The 22537-nt window shown below is 37.0% G+C and overlaps 2 protein-coding genes across 2 annotated transcripts; both read left to right on the top strand.

The window, feature by feature from the left end:
- The first annotated feature begins 5074 nt into the window (after positions 1-5074).
- On the top strand, positions 5075-6343 carry LOC147850255 (uncharacterized). The gene is made up of 3 exons (XM_087336567.1): positions 5075-5402; positions 5820-5896; positions 5973-6343. The coding sequence occupies exons 1-3, from the start codon at positions 5297-5299 to the stop codon at positions 6090-6092; spliced, it is 303 nt and encodes a 100-aa protein (XP_087192693.1). The 5' UTR covers positions 5075-5296; the 3' UTR covers positions 6093-6343.
- Positions 6344-15905: 9562 nt separating this feature from the next.
- Positions 15906-22271, top strand: LOC147850254 (uncharacterized). Its single transcript, XM_087336228.1, has 11 exons — positions 15906-16048; positions 16443-16640; positions 16730-16841; positions 16940-16985; positions 17501-17541; positions 17628-17677; positions 17792-17944; positions 18032-19772; positions 19864-21517; positions 21626-21712; positions 21817-22271. The coding sequence occupies exons 1-11, from the start codon at positions 15990-15992 to the stop codon at positions 21879-21881; spliced, it is 4206 nt and encodes a 1401-aa protein (XP_087192354.1). The 5' UTR covers positions 15906-15989; the 3' UTR covers positions 21882-22271.
- Positions 22272-22537: the final 266 nt, after the last annotated feature.

Genomic DNA, 22537 nt, shown 5'->3' with positions numbered 1-22537 from the left:
GTCGACTTGGTAGTCAACCATATTGGATGGATGATCGAAGGTCAAAGATTAGGCCGAATGGGTGAGCTGATTGGATGGTCAATGACAAAACCTGCCAATCAGGCCGACTAGATAGTGGACAAAAGTAGTTGGCTAGTTGAATCAACTGAATTGTCGACTGGTGGGTTGGATAGTCGAGTCGACCAGTTGGCCTATTAACTATTATTTAATATTAATAGTTAATCTCTCTATAAATATGAGAAGCTAGGGCAAACTTCTTTGGTGAGACGAAGTAGTAGAATTGTGCATAACAACGATAGATGAATAGTGAGTAGGTAGGAGACAAGAGATGTAGTGTAGGCATAGTTAGGTGAACTTGCCAAAACCCTAAGTGGTGAATACTCTATATAGCAGAGTTCTTGTAATTTGATTTTCCTCTTGTATCTTTGTCACATATAGTGAAGATATGTTGCTCCGCGGTTTTCCCTTATTTAGGGTTTCCACGTAAACCTAGTGTATTGTACATTTTTCTATTTGTTGTTTTATGTTTTGTATTTTGTATATTTTCATTCTATCTTTCTTGTCAATCTATGGTTTGAAAGCCAACACTTATTGGCACTAGTGTGTGGGCAATATGACAATATGTTGGGCTCTTTGGAGGTTGTTCTTAAGAAAAGGAAAAAATTACTGCAATTATGGAGGAAGTTGTCTCTGTTCACGGTCACCTCTCAAGGACCGATTTGGAAATATCATCACCCCTGGTCCTTGCCTTGATCATCTCTTTTGTATAACACACTCTCTGATTGTACATTTTATAGCCTTTTGATGCTTTTCTTAATACTAATGAAGGAAATCTTTTGGAAATAAAAAGAACAAGGCACGAAGGCTTTTAAACAAACTGATGAGACCAATGAAAACTTTTAGAAAACCAAAGACATGGCAAGGAATATTGAAGAAGCTTCTAAACATAACAATGAAATGTTTGAGGCGCCGAAAGAGAAAGCAACTGAGATGGAAGAGCATGGTAAAGGAATTTTGAAAGTGATTATGGATGTGAATTCCAAGGAGATGCATGCTCTCCATGAGACGATGTTGGAAAGTTCCAAGAAACAAGAGAAAAGGCTCCTAAATTTACACGTGTAAAAGATGGGAAGGCAAAAGAAACATCCCAACTTCCAAGCTATTGAAAAGTAACTAAAGAGAACTCACTTGATACCACACAAGAAGTTACTTAATAGATATCTTTGACTCAAAAATAGATACATTATCCTAGTGGGGAGCAATGGGGGAAATCAACATAAAGAAAACGAGGAAGGTTGAAGAAAACAAAATATTTACATGGGACATTATTGAAAATTTGTAGCGTCTTTCACTTATCTTCCTAGAAACTACATTTTACTTCGGCATTCTTCTTGAGAACCACCTCGAGATCGATGTGCATGAAAATACCACCATCTGCTCTTTCGTTTGCGAGATGAATGAGAAGTTAAAGCCTCTCCCTCTCCTTACTCATTCACATAATTATAAATTACGAGCCTAAATATTGTGTCATTCATAATTTGTAATTACTTAAATGTAGACTAATGACAATGCAAGCGAATGGGTAATTTCTTATTCCATTGATCTATCAAGTGCATGGGAAGTCTAAAGTCTATTGTTGTCTTCAGCAAGTGATTAAAATGCAATTGTGTTTAGAGTTTATTCTAGTAGTTATTTTAAACATTCTCGAGTATATTCTAGAGATATTCAATCTCGGAAATTGTATAAATACTTGTAACATCCTTGGTCCCTTTCAAGGGATTCAACACCAGTCATTGACATATCAGTCTAGTATTCTCGTTTCATTCTATCTTGTGTCCTTCTTCATCTTTGTCTTCATGCTCTCCATAGATCCCTAAGTTCATAGTCTCATTGCTCACAACATCTAGAGTTCATAGCCTTGTCACATCTAGCTCCAAGTTCATCCGTCACTCGTAGCCCCATCATTTGTGCTCCATCCTAGTCCACGCTTGGTGTGTCTGTGACATCAACCCTCTCACTCACAAAAGGGTAGATGATGGTGTCCCCGCAAATTGACCTCTTGAGGGTTCTCAAGAAGAACACCCAAAAAGAAAGGGATAATCTTTTGGTCAAGACATTGAAAGTGTCATATCTTTTGGCACTAGTGTTAGACAATAGAACCACCACTCGATACTAGTGGTGAGCTTTTTGTAAGCTCCCACACCTACATTTAGGCTAACAAGGTGAGGAGGAACCGTCTCCGACATTTAGTCATAAGATTTATAATTTTGTTGCTTCTTTTTTTTCAATCACTTATCACAATTTAAATTAATAAATCACAATCAATGAGCTTTGGTGTTTGCAAATATTTGTACCAATATTCCTTTCCCAAGACAACAGATATCGTCATAGGATAGAGAATATTAGCACAACAAAGAGGCGTAGGTGTACCTGCCAAGGATATTTTAAATTAAAATACTTTAAAGTCTAGCATGGACAAGCACACAATCTCACACAATTATCTTTCTCATGTCAACTTGTTAAGAGTCTATTACTAATCAATAGACCAAAATAAAGTAAAATAAGGAAAATAGATTGGATAGAAGAACCTATTCCACCCGACCACCCCGAGCTATGATCTAGACATAGCCAACCTACCACTGACGTCCCATACCGTTGGATATTAGGATGACTGATACGTTGGAAGAGATTACACGATTGTCGAGACGAAAGCCTAGCTTGCACCACCGGTGTCTAAGACAACAGCCTTCTGACGTAATGTCCTTATGAGTGTAGCTAAGCCTCGTATTTATACCTCTTCCTAGGCCCCTTGAATAGATGTGCCTTTTTAAAAATATCTTCATTCATTCGTTGTCCAAATAATAATAGTGTATGCACCTATCATTCCTTCTATCCAATCACATTAGTCCCCTTTTTAATATTAGTGAACATACCCTTCACATATGTAAATATTAGTGACCTAACCTCACCTACGTTATGTGTACATAACACAAATGCAAGTAGTAAAATTAAAGAACCATTGTGTTGACTCATGCTTCACAAATGATAAACTACTTTCATTGTGTTGAGCTATAAAAACCTCAATTATTTACATTGTGGTGAAGTATAAAAACCTCAGTTGGTTACATCATGTTGAGGCATAAAACTTCAACAATAATCAAAAAATCCCTAAGAGTTCCTCCTATCATAATTCAACACCATGCCACTTCGGAATAAAAAATGTTGAAAAGGAGGTTCACCGAAAGACTCAGAGTTCAGGGGCACAAAAACCCATAAAAACTACCCAATGTGTGTCTCTTATGCTTACTAATCACAAGAAAGTAGGTGATGCACTAGGAGATTTGTTAAAGACATGAGCCTCATTAACCATGGGAGGACAAATAAGAAAGTGTTTAATAACACTTTGGCCTCTTTGTCTCTTATAAAAGGATGTTTTGAGTTTACGTTAGATGACTTGCATTGCAACAAAGACGATACAACCCTATTTTAGAGTAATCTGAACTTCATCATTGAGAATGATTACCACTCAAAGGGGAGTGGGGTTAATCACACATGATTGTTGTGAGACCAATACTTGGATGTTATAATGTTGTAGGTATAGAGTCTAGAAACACAATAATAAAGTAGTGCAAATCAAGGGGTTGCACATGCCTGTTAGTCCTTATGAGCGGACTCGAATAGAATGGCATGTTTTATGGTTGGGAAGATAAACTGGATAATACTTCATGCTTCTTTTCTTCTTCTTATGAGATAGATAGACAGATTTACCAAATACTAGATAGATAACTAGTATCGTATTCAGAGTTCAAATATGACCTATGAGACCAAAAATATAACACTTTTACCAATATCTCATATATGTACCAAATCAAATTATTAATTATCCTTGGTACTCATTCACCACATTCAAAGTATAACTAGAAATAACCATTAAAACCATGTTTTTCCAACAATGTAATGGCTTTAGCATTTTCATCAAATTCACGTTTGTCAATTAAATTTAGGGAATAGATTGAGTGCCCTAGCATGCATGGTCTTAATTTTACTTTCAATTTTATTATAAGGAGGTACATGTGTAACTCAACAGCAATGCTAGAGACCCATCTTGCCCTTCATGTTGTTAACATTTCTCTCTTTAATATGCGAACATATGGCATGGGTGTGTGCTTCCCTCCAAGAATGATGTTCTTCCCTAGACGTTTCTTTGTTTCATCAACACACATTTCTTTTTCTTCCAAAACCACAACCTATTCATTTTTTGATATATTATCTTGATTAATTACACCAACATTGACATATCGCGTTTCTCATGTGGAAGGTGGTTATCATACTTGTTTTTCTTTTCCCAAAATTTGAGGGAGGTAATGCTTTAGTAACCAACCGATGGTTTATATGCATTCACATTTGTTCTTTCATACTATGGCATTGTAGAGTTAATAGATTGCTCAAAGAAGAGCCTTCCTTATGCCATACTGGTAAAATCCTTAAAAGCATAAAATTAAACTAGTCACGATTCCTTAGCATAAAAGAATTGAAAGGTTTAGAATAGTGATATAAGATACGATGAAAAGTAAAGCCATTATATAACTGAATTTGGCATCCTCAACATCTATAATAATTAATCGTCATGCCACTATACAACTCGTCGACTTCTGTAAAAGTCGAATCCTCTTTGATGTAGAATTTTGCATCAATTTCACATCATTTTTAAAGTTATCGTAAGTTTGCAAGTGTTATATTTATGCATCGGTATATATCATCATTTTAAGTGTTTGAATTTCAATGGTTTCTTTTAATCATTTTGACAATGGTAGTGTTATATTTACACGCTAATATATATTATCATTTATAGTGATTGAATTTTCACGAATTGTTTTAATAGTGACTGTTTCAATCATGAACTTGATGGTTACATACACGTATCTCTATTATAATATTTTGAAATGAAAATGCTAAATTGATAAGGGAAAAACATCATGTGAGTGGCGTCTCCACTTGATTTGACATTATCTTTTAAAAGATTTATGGTTATTAAATGCTTTCAATTTCTATAATAACTCATTGACACATGCCCTTCACTTGCAATTGACCTTCCTTTGCTATTTTATGTCATCTTCCTTTGTTATTTTTTGTCGTCACCTATATATATAGCCAATATTGTAGTCATTGGATTACAAAATCACGATCTAATTAGTTCATTGATCAAGAGGAAATCTATCATAACTCATTCGTTCTCTCTTGTCATTAGTCTCTCTTGGACTTTACAAAGATACTTATCTACAACACTCTTGTGAAAATGGAATACTTTCGTGCTCATACATTATATATAGCTCTTTTAATGCTAGCAATATTTCTAGTTCAACCGAATTGTAATGATGCAAGACATGCACCAATCTCCACAAGTGAGTTCTCATGGTTTCCTATAATTAAACGTTTTGAGTAAACTTGTTTCCCCCTGATAAATCATGGGCAACACAACTAATATATGTGATTCAAGATAAAAAGAGAATGATTTTCCTATAGTTTTTAAGTCTTTTCCCCTTTGAATAGTGACTTAAATAATTAACGGATTTGATAGTGCACTGATCTCCACAAGTGATTTCTCATGGTTTCCTATAATTAAATGTTTTGAATAAACTTGTTCCTTTGATAAATCATGGGCAACGCAATTAATATATGTGATTCAAGAGAAAAAGATAATTATTTTCCTATAGTTTTTAAGTCTTTTGCCATTTGAATAGTGACTTAAATAATTAACGGATTTGATAGTATCTAGATCATCTTGCATGCTAACATTTGTAAAACACTTTGAGATGTAGTGCGAGGCCATGGACATCCCATTCAGTTGCTAGCCACGACCATTCATTCATTCTATCAAAAATACCAATTCCAAATTGTAAGGAATTGTATTTATACTTCAATAATACAACTAATATTGTTGACATCTAATGGAATTTCTTTTGGTTGTGTAGGATGCCGAACCAATCAATTATCAATCTAAGACTGGCCCCACAACTATAAATTTGGACTATCAAGATCCAAAACCTAACAATATCCATAATCCTATGGGAAATGGAAAGCTTGGACATTAATAAGCGACAAGTACATGGCATCATAATTTGATTCTTAAATGTTTTTGCCATGATTGGGCAAGTAGGGAACTTTGTTTTCCCTTAGCTTGGGTTTCCTTAGATCTTTTGTTCTCTAACTGTTGTTTTCACATTTAATCATTTATAATTCACGTCTTTCAAGATGTTTAACTACACCCAATCCAAATCATTGACACTACATATCCACATTGTATTATGTCATCAAATTAATCCATAAAATAGTTACTTCTTTACACCTACTTAATACACGTAGACATACATATATCTTCCTCACAACTTATATGATGACGAAATCACCTTAGTTATACTTTATTCAATCACGGGTTTATTGACATCAAATTTCCATTTTTAGGACTCTTAAAAACCTAGCTTCGTATATGATGACGTGACAATGAGCTGACACATCTTATCGTCCTATCATATGTCATATTCATGAATCATAATACAATAGTATGTGCATTTCATATTTGTTTTGTATTTAAGTGAATATTATTAGTTTGCACAATAAGCCATTGTGCGCCTTATATAATATGTAAGTGAATTGAATGCAAACTAAGCTCACTACAAGAAAGTGAGAGGAGTTTAGCAAAGACTTCTAAGTTTTTGTGTTGCATAACTAGCATTTAAATAAATGGCCCCATGAATGATAATTTTTGTGCGACTATCTTGAGAGTTGAATATCACACTAGAACATCTAAATGCATGTGTGACACTATAAATAGGCATGATATGATATTGGGGATCTACTATTTATTTGATTTCTTCATCTCCAAACTTGTTATACGTGTCGTCTTATTGTGATGATGCTCTTGTTTTTCATGTATGATGTGCTCCTAATTTTATTGCATGACTTTGAATGGTTAACAATGTATATCTTTAATAAAATATTTCTTAGTAGTAGAATTGGCATGTTAGTACATATTTGTATACTTTATTTAGTTCTTTAGTTTGTTAGACCTCTTACTTTTGAAATTTATCATCGGAACCTCTTTGTATATATATAATTTGAAGCTACACTCTCGATAAGGGCATACGAAACACACCGCAAATTACCATGCTCATTGTTACGAGTTGAGCATAGGTCAATGAGCAAGAGAATAAGGATATTTGGACTCAAACTTAAAATATGTAAGTACAAGATATGGCAATGGAATTTGCTACAAAGCTCAGTAATATATGGTTGAATTGCAAACGAAATAGTTGGACTACAAGAGAATGCTAGGTTATAAGATAAGATCTATAACTAGATCAATAAATATGGAAGGGTTCCTCGTCATATTGGTGGTAGTAAGATGAATAAGATTGTAGGCGAAGCCCCTATGTTCATACTTGATGTGCAAATGTTGAGGAAGAAGAATTTGTGCACTCTACAAAGCCAAAGGAATTTTGCAATATTCTAGATAATGTTAAGCCTTGACACAAGGGATGGTGCAAGAATCAATTACTTGAAAAGTCATTACATAACAATGATGAGAGTGATTATGCAACCATTGATGACCTAAGTGCAAGCAATGATCACAAATGGAACAATGACATAACAAAGTCTATTGTCCCTTCTAGGACTTTGTAGAACATATGCATCTCCATGTACCTCCCATATAGTACAATACGTGAATATTTTAAGAATTATGTCACAATTCAGCCCAAAGTTAAAAAGATTGTTTACATTGAAGTTATGTGGTACAATTGATTGAGAATGGGTTCTTGTTTGATAATCTCCATGGAATACCATGAGTATGTAGGCAGAAGGAAAAGAATGTGGCTTTTGGGTAGTTTTTGCAACTACTCTTTGTGGCATATTGTCCTTGAAAGAGTTTCATTTATAGTATGTATGTCAAATTTACAACACCTCAGATTATTTGCATTTCCATAAGATCCTCATTATTGCAACAGAGACAACGAGGTTTTTAGTATCATAATGTTTTAATATATCTAGTTTTATGAAGATACCTAGCAAGAGATGTTTTAAATCCGCATTAGACTAATTGCAAATTATGGGATAAGATTGAGCCTCATGCCAAGGATCGAGCTTGGATTCTTTCAAATTTAAGACTATGGTGCAACAACATAAGAAACCAAATATATATATATATATATATATATATATATATAGAGAGAGAGAGAGAGAGAGAGAGAGAGAGAGAACCATGAATTTTATGATGTGGCTGGTTGCATTGTGCATGTCCTCGTTAGTCATGAATTGGATGCAGATCTCATAGATGATGAGGTTGTCACGATTTCCAGGCATCTTCCTAGTAGTAAGTGCCTTGGTTGGGGATGGCTTGTCAAGTGAAGTTTTTAAGCGACATTTGAACATTTTAAAGGGAACCCTAACAGTTTTGATGTTTCAACATTGTTAGGATTATGGTTGTCCCTATGGTTGTATGCCTCAAGCTTGGAAGGTTGGCCTCATTAAATTAGTTCTGAAGGTTGCATCTCCTGAGTCATTTCATCAATGGAGACCTATTTCTTTGATGCGGGGTTGTATAATATATTTACAAAGGTCTTGGCAAATAGATTATAAAAGTATTTGCCAACTATTGATACATCCCACCCAATATAGTTTTATTGTAGGTAGAAATATATTGCAGATGTGTTGAATGTTCAAATGCCCATGGATTATGCACGACACACTCATCAAGAATTGATTATGGTGGAATTAGATTTGTAGAAAGCTTATGATCATGTTAATTGGTCATTTGTTTGTAGTTTAATGCATACAATGGGCTTTGGACCACGTATGTCTCACATCATATTTTTATTAGGACAATGCAGTGTCTCAAGTAATGCTTAATGGGGGGGGATTACATAAGATATTGTTGTCACGATATATGTTCATCAAGGATTCCCACTTAGTCCATTGTTGTTTGCTATTGTTACTCATCACTTGTTAGTGATGTTATCGAGGCTTGCAACGAATGGTGACATTGTGGCTCTACACCTTCCATCTGGAGAATAATTAGTAGATGATTTTTTAATGTTTCTACAAGCCTCATGAGAGAATCTTGAGAATGGGATGCTTGTATGGAACCAAATTGCATTGGCTTCCAAATTAAATATTAATTAGGGAAGTCTAGCCTCATATCATGTATTGAAAGGGATTTAGAATGTTAGGATGACAAGGATCCGAAATTAGGAAAGGTTGTATTATTCGACACTCGGGGTATTCATTGGGAATGAATGTTACAAATGGTCCAATGATTGAATGGATGTATTAGAAGTCACAATCATGTATGCATGAAGGTTGTACAATGTATTATGGAGGCCATGATATTATATTGCTTGCTATTGTTGCCTTGGACAAAGAAGGCTTTTGCATTATGTTTTGCAACATCTTCAATATTTGTTGTGAAGGACGAGGGATAAAGATGGGAATCACATGGGTTGCGTGGAATCATCTAACAACCCCTAAGTGCCTTGGGGGAGTTGGAATATTGGACTTATCTATGCATATGATGTCTCGTAAATTTTCATTATTGTAATACATGTGTTCAAACTTGCAACCATGAATATCTATTGTTTAATATTTCATTGAGAACAAGGGTTGAACACATGGGACGACAATGATTAAGGCTTCATTGTGGAAATTATTGAACAAATGTATTTCACTTACGATTCATTGCTCTTCGTGTGTTCAACACTTGGTTATCTCATGGCAAGAAGTACACGACAATGATTAAGGCTTCATTGTGGAAATTACTGAACAAATGTATTTCACTTACGATTCATTGCTCTTCGTGTGTTCAACACTTGGTTATCTCATGGCAAGAAGTACACGACAATGATTAAGGCTTCATTGTGGAAATTACTGAACGAATGTATTTCACTTACGATTCATTGCTCTTCGTGTGTTCAACACTTGGTTATCTCATGGCAAGAAGTACACGACAATGATTAAGGCTTCATTGTGGAAATTACTGAACGAATGTATTTCACTTACGATTCATTGCTCTTCGTGTGTTCAACACTTGGTTATCTCATGGCAAGAAGTACTCTACTTGTAATGTACATAGAAACCATCATCTAGTAGAGAGCATTGTAATCCTTTGCAAAAGGACTTACTTGTGTATTCTTGATTATTATGTCAACATGGAATGGAGAGATTGCGCTTTCATTTTAATTGTTTGTTTTATTTGAGGATCAAAAAAGTGGGAGATATAGTCAAGGCTCCATCTCAAAGAATTTTGGAGTTTTTTCAAGTGCGACAATTATTACGCATCCCACCTAATTATGGGTTTATATGGCGACAACTACAAAATATTGCATTGATGCAAGGTCGTTTACCTTTACAAACAAAACAACAATTGTTACGGGCATGACCATATAGTATCTTGTGGTGAGAATTTACCGTAGTATTCTTTACACTCTCGTTTAACTCTCACACTTATCCACGTGTATAGAATACTACGGTAAATTCTCACCATGAGATACTATATGGTCATGCCCGTAACAGCAATCGTGGATTGATTGGTGTTTACAGGATCATACGCCATTTTTACAAATGACTATTAATCTTTTGTAGCATTGCTCCATTGAGTCTCTTCAATGGCCAGCATCTAATGTTCGAGAGGAAGGGACAACACATAAATCTGATCATGGATGGTGGCATATCTTAAAATGTAGTTGGTATTCCAAATTGTCACTTGTAGCAAAGGTCTTCATTTTGATAGTTTTGATTGGGGGTAGGCCTTTGGGATTAGCTCTAAAGTGATGTGGACTAGTAACGGGCAATTGCTTCATTGGCATTGTTCAAATGGAAGATAGTACTCATCGTTTCATACAATGTTTGATTGCTTGTTAGATTTGGGGTTACATTTCTCAAATGTGGTAAGTTTTATCATAGTGTTTTTTTATGCCTAAACAATGGGTGTTTGCACAATTCACATACGTTGATCCAAAATTAGAGATGGAGATAGTTTTCCTATTTCTGAGGTATTGGGGATTGCATCATAATTGGGATATGTGCAATGCTTTTGTATTTGATGGTAGGCATGGAGTGAAAGCATATCTATGAAAGTTGGAGTACTAATATTACAAATTTCTTTATTGGAGCAAGTGGAAATTCTTTCCTCGGTGGAGTGATTGTCTTACCTATTGGCAATTCAACATGTTCCACTACCGATGCAGTTAGTGGGTGGCCATACATAATCCATTGTGACACCCATTGTAAGTAGTGTTTTTCACACACATTTATAAATATAATTGTGTGTTTTCACAAAGAGAGAGAGAGAGAGAGATTCTATTACCATTTTCAAAAGTCAAATATGACCTATGATTTCATGTAATACATATGAAAGTGAGCAACGATTCTCGATGTTCAAGAAGTGTAACAATGAATGTTGTAATCAAGAGTGCACATTGTCGTTGTGAAAGAAATTCGTGCAAGGATGCGTGGAAAGCATGGTCGAGCATTGTATCAAAGTGTGATACTCATACTCACGAACTTGTTTAGGGCACAGAGAGAGAGAGAGAGAGAGAGAGAGAGAGAGAGAGAGAGAGAGAGAGAGAGAGAGAGAGAGAGAGAGAGAGAGAGAGAGAGAGAGAGATTAACGTCTTCTACGGCCAAAATTGGCCCATGAGACAATTGGTGTACAACAAAATAGAATATTTACCCAATCATCAAAAATAAAAATAGAACTTAAGCTAAAAGAGTTTTAGTATTGTACAAAATGTGTTATGATGTAACATATTCGATAAAGGAAATGACTTTGTACTAGGCCTAGTGTCATTTCCATCTAAGCCTCTCGAAAAGAAGTGGGAGGTCAAAAGGTTTCGGTGTGGGTGTGACCCGTGGTCCCGGTGTAGAAGGTACCCCAACAATGGCTTCTAGGTGGTGTAGCTCATGTTCCTTGTGAATCTTAGAAACGTTATCGTCAACATTTTGTAGTTTATTCTCTCTATATTGTTTTTTATCTAAGATATATCTGCCTGATTTCCTTATATCTAGAGTATCTAATAGTTTGGGGACAGTGGGAGAGGGATCGAGTATGTCTCGGTATTTTGCCCTTATATCGGCGTAAGTTGGACACTTGCATGTAAAGTGGTACTCATCCTCTATCTCTATGTGACATAATCTACATATCCTTTCCCCTCTAGGAACACCATTAGTACAACCATTCTCAATCTCAGGTTGGTGAGATGATATTCTAAGTTGTCCAATGGCAACCCTTAGTGCATTTGGTAAGAATGCATCTAGATATTTTGGTCGTGTAATAAAACCTAACTTAGAGAAGTGCATGAAGTGTTCCTTATAGTACAACATTTTAGATGGAAGTGGCTCTAGTGGGGTGATCCATTTATATCACGCATAAACGAGAGAGAAAAGGGCGGGGGGGGGGGGGGGGGGGGAACATTGCCCAATTGAGACTAGAAGGTGATGGGAAAATTAAGAAGATAGATATGAAGTAATAAAGAGGGTAGTATAATAGTGCAACAAATTACGATGAGAGAGAGAGTGTGTGTGTGTGTGTGTGTGTGTGTGTGTGAGTGAGAGAGAGAAAGCCTATCAACCAAATACATGCATGGATAGAAGTTTGAAATTGGGATCTTGTAATACTAAGAAAAGTTTTGAGTGAAGAGAAAGAATGTAAGAAACTAGGGCAAAAACATTTTAAAAGTACTTGGCCAATAAAAGACCCGTTTCAAAGAAACAAATGTGTGAATGTAGACTTGCAAGATGGTACAACATCCAACGAATGTAGAAGGTAATGTAATTATGAGGGTTATAGAGACACAAAAGGTACAATTGTGGGAGCTATGGGCAAACGTGAGAAAGTAATTATCAACTACGATTCTGTTGTATGGCAACATTCTTTAGCGAGGAACACTTGTAAATCAAAACCTTTGTTCTAGAAACAATGGGTTTAGATAATTTGGTGTTATTTCTCCAACAAACAATAGGGAAGTGGCAACTTCATTGATGCACAAGGTAATAAGACATGACAAAGCTTTTTTTTAAAACGGGCCGGAAAGTTATTGAAGGTTATCAATCCACCATGCTTTCCATCCCTTTGAGTAGAACCTAACCATTTAATAGTCCTTTATTTAAAATTCATCAAAAAAGTGGTCACACATATGATGTCACCTTGTAAGGTTTATTAGGATCTCTGATAGCTAAATGGGTCCATTGGTCACATAAACTTGAAAGTTTTCAAATATTTGATTTTGAGATTGTGTCAAACTAGAGATTTTCATGTATTGCCAAACAAATCCAATGCCTCGTGGACGTGTTCTTTTTCAACAAAGTGACTAAAATAGTTGACCTTGTTGATGTTTGCAAGATCTGTCTATTGACAAATCACTCGATATTGTAGACACAATGTTTCCCAATATAATGCACAAGGGTTTTAAAAAACTCATGCTCGAGCTCTTTTGCATAAAACCCCTTTTATTGTAACAATTGAAATGAGTGCTATGATTATTGTTTTTCTTTTAAATTCAACACCTTGCATCACATTAGGAGTTTGATGTAACAAAGCGATGCATAAATAAGCGAACTTTTCTAGTTTTTGTTCCATGAATACTTGGCCCATATGCATATGGTGTTATACTTTATTGTAAAAGTTACAAATAAAGTCACACATAGAACATGCCATTTTATCTCTTATTAGTAACCAACTATGGTAGTCACTTTATACAAAAGCAATGACCATCCTACCAATCACGACCACGACCTCTAGTTGTGAGTGGATCTTTCACCAAACCATGTGAGAAAGACATTGTAACATTCATCTTGATGACAAGTGTAGAACAAACCCCACATTCCTCAACAATTGATGAAACGTTCTTAGATACTTATTTCCCACGAAAAAATTATGGGATTCACTTTTGAGCCTTGTTGGAGTTCATCATGTTGCACACGAAAGAGGTTGCTTCTATATTCAAGCGACAAATCAAGGAAATGAAAAATAAAACTTTACATCACCATCATAAAGCATGACATAGGCAAGGGTTATACCTTGAAAACTTGCTATATCTAGGGTTTGATTGCATACACATCCCTTTTGTGATTACATAATGAAATTCTAGATGCCATGAGTTATTGATACATATGCACATGTGACCATAATAAAAATTTGAACAAACATAGACTCACCGTCAACCAAATCACTAAGTTCGAGTCCATAGACATGAAGAGTGAGAGAGAGGTGACACAACAAAATACATGAAATGAATGTGGCTTAATGACGCCATTTGTGTTGCAAGAATGTGTAATGTAGAGGCACATTGTTCACTTTGTGTGCTTGTGTAATTAGGGTTTTCTACTTCAACTAACACCTATGTCAACTCTCAAAATAAGTAGAACTTAGTACGATGAAAAGTATCTAAATAATGATGGAGTTTTGCAATTGTGGCTAACACAAAATTCCCTCTAGAGGTCATTGTGTAAGAAAATTTTGCATAAGTTGAGGACTGTAGCTAAGCATGTTTATTGTTTATGAAATTCTATCAAATAGATGTGCATAGAGGATATTTTTATCATTGCATGGTTATTAAAGAGCAAAGATTGTTCATCAGGTCAATTAAGTTATCATATGGCATGAAGCATCATCTATTTCATTAGGAGTGCATGATGGACAAAGTGATTACACCACATTGCTACCACGTGCTGAATTTGGGTAGCTAATGAGAATGTAATCGAACTTTGCAAAGGTTGTCCTGAAAGGTCAAGGATGGTGAAAGGGTATTTGTGTTTTAGTGTCTACCTTAGTAGGGATGACCATATTTATCCCCAAAACTTATGTCAACATAACTTACATGAAGGTCTTTGGCATTCATAGTGGTATCATAATACATGGATGAACACCCTTTGAGCATTGTTTTGTTTCCATGGAGTGACAATCATATGGGTATTTGTAGTCATATGTACAAAGTTGGTCGTCACACATAGGCATTTTAAGGTAGTTGCTCAAGGTTTGTGCTTGCAACTTTCTAGTTTCCAAAGGTGACATAAGATATCCCTTTGCACATTCGTATCCTTAGTTGTTTCTAGAAGTTCGTCGAATAGTTCAGAGCCAAGATACACGTGCAACGTTTGGTATCATCTCATACTTTGAAGTGCCACGATCTGGACTATTAATCTAGAGATCAAGACTTATGAATAGAGGCACCTAACCATGTAATCATCGATCTGGTTCGGTCTAACTCAACACATGAATCAATCAGTGGTCAAGTTGTTCACATTTAGTCGCACCCTTTTTGGGTGGCATTGCATGACACGATGTTTGTAACGCGAATTCCACTCGACTGTGTTCAAGTATTGCTTGTAATGTTATTATTCATGGTCCTAAAGAATTTTGGTTTAGGGTTTAGGGTTTAGGGTTTAGGTTCAAGAGGGGTCTAGGCTCTCGAAAAAAGGAAGAAGAAGGTGGCCACAAAAATAAAAAAACAAGAAGAAAAAAGCAAAAACCCCAAAGAAGGAAAAAAAGCAGAAAAGCAAGATGGAGGCCATAAAAGTAATTTCTAATAAGAATGGAGGCAAAAAAGAGAAGGAAGAGGAGGAAATTGAAACGTTAGGGAAAAAAAATAAATGGGAAAAGGAAATGCTCGATTACGTGGCAGGTCAAAATGAACGCCACGTGGCTGGGAGGCACTAACTTCGATGCGAATAATCGGGAGTTAAATCGAAAAAAACAAAAAGAAAAGCTTTAGTTTTTTAATTTTTAATTATTAATTAATTAAACCCACCCTTTTTAAAAAAAATAAATTAAATTGGTCTCCCTCGTTGTTGCATCTTTTTCCTCTCTCCTCTCTCTTCATTTTCCGTATTCAGTATTTATTTATTTTGAATCCCTCTCTCTCTCTCTCTCTCTCTCTCTCTTTGTCTATCTGTCTCTCTCTTTGTCTGTGTGTCTGTCCGTCTGCCATAGCTAGGTCACCATGAAAGCAGACACAGTTCTGGAATATGTCGAGTTTCAGCTCAGCACACACCGTAACAGGTCAGTGGTTTTGAGAGATACAGAGGGAGCGAGACAGACAGACAGACAGCCAGAGAGAGAGAGAGAGAGAGAGATAGAGAGGATGCATTTTTGTCTTGTGCCCCGCCAAAAATCATCTGCATTGCTTCATTCCTTATTACATCTCGCAGAAACAAGATGGAGAGTGAAGATCTGTACACATTTCACTGGAAACCATCGCTGTTGACCTGTTAACTGTTGTGTTGATGACATAGAGAGCCCTTAGAGATCGAGAATGCATCAGGAATCATTGAATTTTTCAGAGTTTAATTACTCTCCTTCTCTCTCTCTCTCTGCATATAGCAGTAATTGTCGGAAGAGAGCTCATCCATTCTTTTCTTCATCTTCATCTTCTTCTTATTGTTGATGTTTGCAGGTGCGAGCTTTTTGTGTCAGGTGGTGGCGTGACAGAGAAACTCGCATCCGGCTTCTTGAAACCATTTCTCATCCATCTTCGCGCACTCAAAGATCAGATCACCTCACAAACGGGATGTGAATCTGTAATAAGGCTTGATCATCCCCAGAACTCGAATATTAATGCAACATCATGGTTCACGAAAGGCATCCTTGACAGGTGATATAAATGATCAATAGAATTTAACACCAGTCTGTTTTCAGGAAATTTCCTGTTGTTAAATATTAGATTGCTTTTGCTTTTGAAAGGTTTGTGAGATTTGTCAGTACACCAGAGGTTCTGGAGCGAGTGAGATCAATTGAGGATGAATTGGCACAACTTGAGCAAGTTCGGAGTATTCAAGTGGCCACTCTCGTTCAGGTAGTTATATCTTGTCAAAGGTTCTAGTCTGGCCTTAATATCTCGTTGTTTTGTGGATAAGTTTACCTTATTGACTGATGATACACAATTATATCCAGGACGGAGGCACATCTTTTGGTACTTATCCAGGTTTCACAAACAATGGTATGTCTTTTTTTTGTTGGATTAGATAGTGATCTAAACTTGTTGATCCTTGAAATGTCCTCGATTTTTCATTTTTGTTCTGTGCTTCTGTTGCACCTGTTCATTGTTTTGTCTAACAGGAAGTGGATTTTCTTACATGGATTAACATTGTGCATATTTTTTGCCATAATCTCCATATTCATGGCCACCAATTATACTTTTTGGAAACAACCTCCGAATTGTCCCGTTGTTTCATGATCATGTGATGTTTTGAGTCCAATTCATAGGATATTTCGGGAAATATCGAGATAAAAAAATGCACCTTTCTTTTAGTTTATCATCAGGAAGTTGATTGGACATACGTTTGTTCTGAGCTCAATGCTAGTTCTCATGTTTAAGATGGTTTGGTATATGAGCCACCTAGTATTGCGTGGCCATGGGTTTCATTACATGTTTTTTACATTGGATAGCAACATTTCTTGAAGGAGATGTTTAAAAAGTAATTTAATTTCTGAAAGAGGGATATATCATTACAGGCAGTACAGCAATGCCCAAGGACAATGGAACCTGCAAGCTGGTGTGTGTTTTTTGAACTCTTTCACTTTGTATATGCTGAACTAATATCTGATTATCCTATTCACTTTCTCTCAACTTTCTTTTCAGTCAAAGGAATACTCATACAGAGCTATTGATAGTGTTGCAGCAGCATCAAAGTATGTTTTTGTTTCCCCCCAGTCTTCGGTGGATGGAATACTTCAACTTAATCAATATTTTGAATTTCTGATGTCTTTGTTTCGAAAAACACTTAAATTCCAAGTGTTTTCCAGGATGGAGCTTCTTGAGGCAATGGATATTAGACTTCGTGCACTCAAGCAAGAGCAAGATACTTACTTTTGTCGGGCTGCTGTAGCTGGATTTGATAGTGAGAATATGGCTGGTCTTGTAGCATTTTCAGAGCATTTTGGAGCAGAGCGTTTGCGGTAACACCCTCTCTTTCTGTATGGACTGGGATCTTAACCCCTCGGTATTAACAGTGATTGTAAGCAGAGTCGTGTTGATATTTACAGTGCAGCATGTTTGAACTTCTTAGAAGTATTGCAAAAAAGGCATCTTGAACGTCTAGAACTGGATTCGGAGGGAATATCTACCAATTCCGGGACAGCCATGACCAATGAACCTGGAAATCATTTCACTATGGAGATGAAGTCATGTCTTCCATTGGATAAAAAAGTATCACAAGGTTTGAGACAGAAAGTGAGTGATGGCTCTGGTGATGTAGGAGGTGATAAAAACTGCCCTACTCAGGAGAAGGGTTCAGATCTTGATAGGTCATTATCAAAAGCTTCAGTTACTGTGGAAGGTCGAAAACGCTGGGGTCCACCAGAGAACATCTGCCGAAAGGTGTTCCTTGAGCAGACTGAGACAGATTCTATGGCTTCAAATGATACAACATCTGGTGGAATCACACTAAAGGACATTGCCAACGATGCTCAGAGTCACTCAATTATTCAGCAAGCCTGTGATTTGCAAGAAGATCTAAGTGAGAGAAGAAGAAATCCATGTTTGACGGAAATATCTACTCCTGATCATAAGAACAGTGTGGAATGTCAGGGGAAACCACATAAACAAAACAGTATTGTTGATGAACCTACTAGTGAGAAGCACAGGAATAATGAGAATGCTACTGCCTTGGTAATAGAACATGCTCGGAGACTAAGTGTGCAAGATGCCATCAGCTTGTTCGAGAAGAATCAACGAAGGGATTCAATTGATAATGGAGGCAAATCATCAGGCGGGAAGCTGGAAAGGTCTAGGGTATCTTTGGAAGGATCAAATACATCTTTGTCTGCTGAGATGGCTACAAGAAGACGGAGCACATTGGGTGGTCTGGAAACAACTGTCAAAACACAGGAGAATCACATCTTGACAGAAAATGAGTCCTCGTTTTCAATGCAGAATGCAGTGTTGAATCCAGAAGGAGCATCTCATCCAGCACATCCCGCAGGAAACAGCTCAAACTTGTCTTCTGAAAGTGATCGGAGAAAACAGTTCAAGTTGCAGCTTGAGAGAACCTTGTCGAAGGAGTTATTGACAAATGATGTGGCTATCAAACAACACACACTTAAGTTTGAGCTTGGAGATGGCATTCCACAAAATTTGGTAAATTTTAATTTGCAAGCAGCTTCCACTAGTCCAACTAGTAGTAGAACTGGCACAAGTCTTCAGAGCACATCTACAGCAAGACATGGAGTCACTGCTGAATTGAGGGGAACACCACTCATGCAGGATAACACCCCAGTTAACAGTGACCATTTTATGGAGCGTTTGGATTCCAGGCATATGCAAAGGACATTTGATTCAGACTCCTGCATATCAACTGTCAAGAATGAGGTAGGGAACCAAGAAGATGAAATCTTTAAGCCTGCACATGACTCAAATAGAGGCAATCATCTTGATAAGGAAAGAGAATCCTTGAGTGAAACCTCAGCTGACTCCTTGCATCCTGACATCAAAGCCCTTGCAGAAATGGTGGAGAATCAAAATGTCGAGAATGGTAAGGATTCTTGTGGGTTGAGGGGAAGATATTACGAACAATATACAAGGCTCCGGGATGCAAAGCTCATGGAAGGACAGGACACCAAAAGGGCTGAAAGAGATGCCAAGCTTCGGTCATTGGAGGAGACTCTGATAAAAAGAAAAGCAGAAATGGATGCTCAAGCTACTAGATTATCTAGAAATGTGAACAATCAATCTCGTGTTTTGAAGCTGCAGGCATTGAAAAGTGATCATTCATTGAAATTGGATCAGGTTTGTGCTTCTGCAGACTTTCCTTTTTAGTATGAGGTTTTGTAAAAATTGAATGCACTAATACCTGGATCTGCATGTTTTGTATGGACAGAAAGATGCTGATAGTGATTGTGGCACTCTGACTAGCAGAGACCAAAGGAATTTAGGTAGTGGTTCACGTTCCCCACCTGTGACACCTTATGCAATCAAGGAAGAGATTACAAACTCAAGGCTACAAGTTGATAGAAAGTCTGGAACAGCTCAGAAAGCCAACGTCCATCCCCATATTTCTACTAGATCCAATCAGTCTATTTCACCAAAATTGACACGCAAGGGTACAACAGGAGCAATAGCTATACCGCGGAGATCAACAGTTTCTAGTCCAATAGAGAACCCTCTTGCACGTTCCGTCCCAAACCTTAACCTTACCAATTTTAAAAAGAACGCAAAGCCTTCTACAGGGCGCCAGTCAGGTTCTGCTCGGGTACACCCAAAAAATGGAGCCAATGAAGGTGACCGATCTGCGAGGGAGGCTATCCACTTTGATATCAATGCAAATCACTCAACAAATACTTTGGACAGATCCACAAAAAATGACAAGAACAGTAATCGGTCTAACCTCATGAGAAAGAGCTGTGTAATTGCAAGTGATTTGAAAGTGCTATCAACCTCTAGTGATGATGGCACTTTGAGACATGTTAAAAGTCAGCGAGATTTTGGAACCGATCCTAAACTAAGGCGTAGTGGCATTGGTTCCTTTCAAGAAAGCAAACAATTTCTTAGGAAGGGCTCTAGTGTTGGACAAGGAACTAAGTCTGGTGTAACAAATAACAAAGTGCATTCTGCAGTAACTGATGCTGTTAAATCTTCCAATGAAGGTGAGACGACCATTGAAATAAAACAACAAAGTATAGCTACAGACAGAGCTCATAACATGAATAATCCAGGCAATCTAGGTGATACTGAGGTGGAAAATATGGAGACGGATGCCACTAATGATGCTGATGCTTCACCTGATTCTGCATCGAGTGATGATGTTGAGATGCAAGTGGTAGGTTCAGGTAATGATTCGTCTGATGAACCAGAGGAAAAACCAGAGATGCCAAGTTATCCTCTTGTGATTGGCTTGCTAGAAGAGAAGATATTGTCGAAGGATATATTCAGTAATGAGGGGACATGTCATGATAACGCTACAAACTTGGATACTAGTTCCATGTTGGATATGGGAGTTTTGGGTTTGAGACATGAAGAAGATCTTGCAGTGAAATCTCCAAAAAGACAAACAACTGTGAATGATGCCACAAATGACACCACATTCCAAAACTTCACTTGCATCCCCAAAGTGCCAGAATCACCACCAACTTTAAGTTTAGTTAGATCTAGAACAGGGTCTGGTCACATGAGCCCCTTTTCTGCTGCTAGTCTTGACTCACCCATTCGTAGTCCTACGAATTCCTTTCAGATCCAGTATGCATCGGGATCTGATTCGATCCAGTTGAATAAGAAATGGGTTGGATCTCCGAAATCTTTGTCAACGCTTAAACAACCCAAAGAACAGGCGAAAGGATTTAAAAGGCTTTTGAAATTTGGACGGAAAAGCAGGAATTTTGAAGCTGCAAGTGGTGATTATGTATCTACCATCTCCGAGGGCAGTTGTGCCCTGGAGGAGAAAGGCCAAACTCCAGATGAATATTCCTCTAGTAGAGGAAGATTTCAAGACAGCATCAAGATGGCTGGAGATCTCTATAATCTCCAAGACAGATCATGTAAGTTGAGATCTCATAACAATCTTTTAAAATGTTTGTGGCTGTTTCTTGGTACCTTATCACTAGGCAATGGTGTACGTGTAGTCTGATGGAACTTATGCTATGCAGTTCAAAATGTCAAAAGTTCTATTCCGATACCCCCAGCTAACTTCAGTCTGCGTGAGGATCACTTGTCAGGGAGTACAATGCTGAAAGGTAAAATGAAAGATTAGATAAATCTGCCTCATTTTGATATGGGATTATAGTTACGATGACTTCATTTATACTGAAATAGAGACGGTTCTTTGTCTGTTGTGCAGCACCGTGGTCTTTCTTCTCTTTATCTGCGTTACGCAACAAAGGTAATGAAAGCAAGCCTCGATGATATGGAGTGATGGATGCCAATTGCAGAAGAATTGGCATTCTCTCTCGTTTCCTTGTGTGTGCATGTGCCACTGTTACACATGTTTCCTCAATTCATCTCCTCTGGTTTCAAATTTTGTTTGATGAATTAAGGTAGAAAGTTCCATGTGAAGTGTTCGGAGCCTTTATTTCTACTTCAAATCATCACTCTTCACATCTTTTACTTAAGCGGTGGAAACATAAGGCGTTTAGGATTCATAATGTAGCAAGAAAAGGTTTCATTCCAGTTTCGACCGACTATTGTAAAGGTTCAATCATCTCGTTTCAGAGATGGCTCTCATGAATCAGGCTTTCCTGCATTATACTTTTTAAGTTTTAATGATTACAAATCGAGTGTGAGTGCGTTGTTGAATTTTGATTTTCTACACTCTCACAAGTTTTTAAGACAATATTGGGTGTTATTTTGTAGCAAAGATATGTTGCAAACTGAAAATGATAGCATTCAACCACCCAATTATTATTTCACATCTAAACTGCACTAATACTGCATTGAGACCCAAAAACTTGGAATGGAAATGTAATGTCATAATCTGGGCATTGTTCTTGTATAATGGGTTCAAATTTCCTATTCCTTACATTTGCTGATTTTTAGCTCTACTACATGTATTCTCCTTGCTG

The sequence above is a fragment of the Azolla caroliniana genome, unplaced genomic scaffold (assembly GCF_043228905.1).
Source record: "Azolla caroliniana isolate FFs.n. ecotype wild unplaced genomic scaffold, voAzoCaro1.0.p SCAF_21, whole genome shotgun sequence".
Taxonomy (NCBI): domain Eukaryota; kingdom Viridiplantae; phylum Streptophyta; class Polypodiopsida; order Salviniales; family Salviniaceae; genus Azolla; species Azolla caroliniana.
Note: the sequence above shows the minus strand (reverse complement) of the source record. Positions and strands in the feature narration are given on the sequence as shown.

What these genes read in the sequence shown, in the direction of transcription:
- LOC147850255 (XM_087336567.1), top strand. Translation starts at nt 5,297, where the DNA reads ATGGAATACTTTCGTGCTCATACATTATATATAGCTCTTTTAATGCTA. An exon ending in ACATGCACCAATCTCCACAA is followed by an intron (nt 5,403 to 5,819) that starts GTGAGTTCTCAT and finishes TTTGAGATGTAG; the next exon opens with TGCGAGGCCATGGACATCCC. An exon ending in AAAAATACCAATTCCAAATT is followed by an intron (nt 5,897 to 5,972) that starts GTAAGGAATTGT and finishes TTGGTTGTGTAG; the next exon opens with GATGCCGAACCAATCAATTA.
- LOC147850254 (XM_087336228.1), top strand. Translation starts at nt 15,990, where the DNA reads ATGAAAGCAGACACAGTTCTGGAATATGTCGAGTTTCAGCTCAGCACA. An exon ending in ACGAAAGGCATCCTTGACAG is followed by an intron (nt 16,641 to 16,729) that starts GTGATATAAATG and finishes TGCTTTTGAAAG; the next exon opens with GTTTGTGAGATTTGTCAGTA. An exon ending in TTTGGAGCAGAGCGTTTGCG is followed by an intron (nt 17,945 to 18,031) that starts GTAACACCCTCT and finishes TGATATTTACAG; the next exon opens with TGCAGCATGTTTGAACTTCT.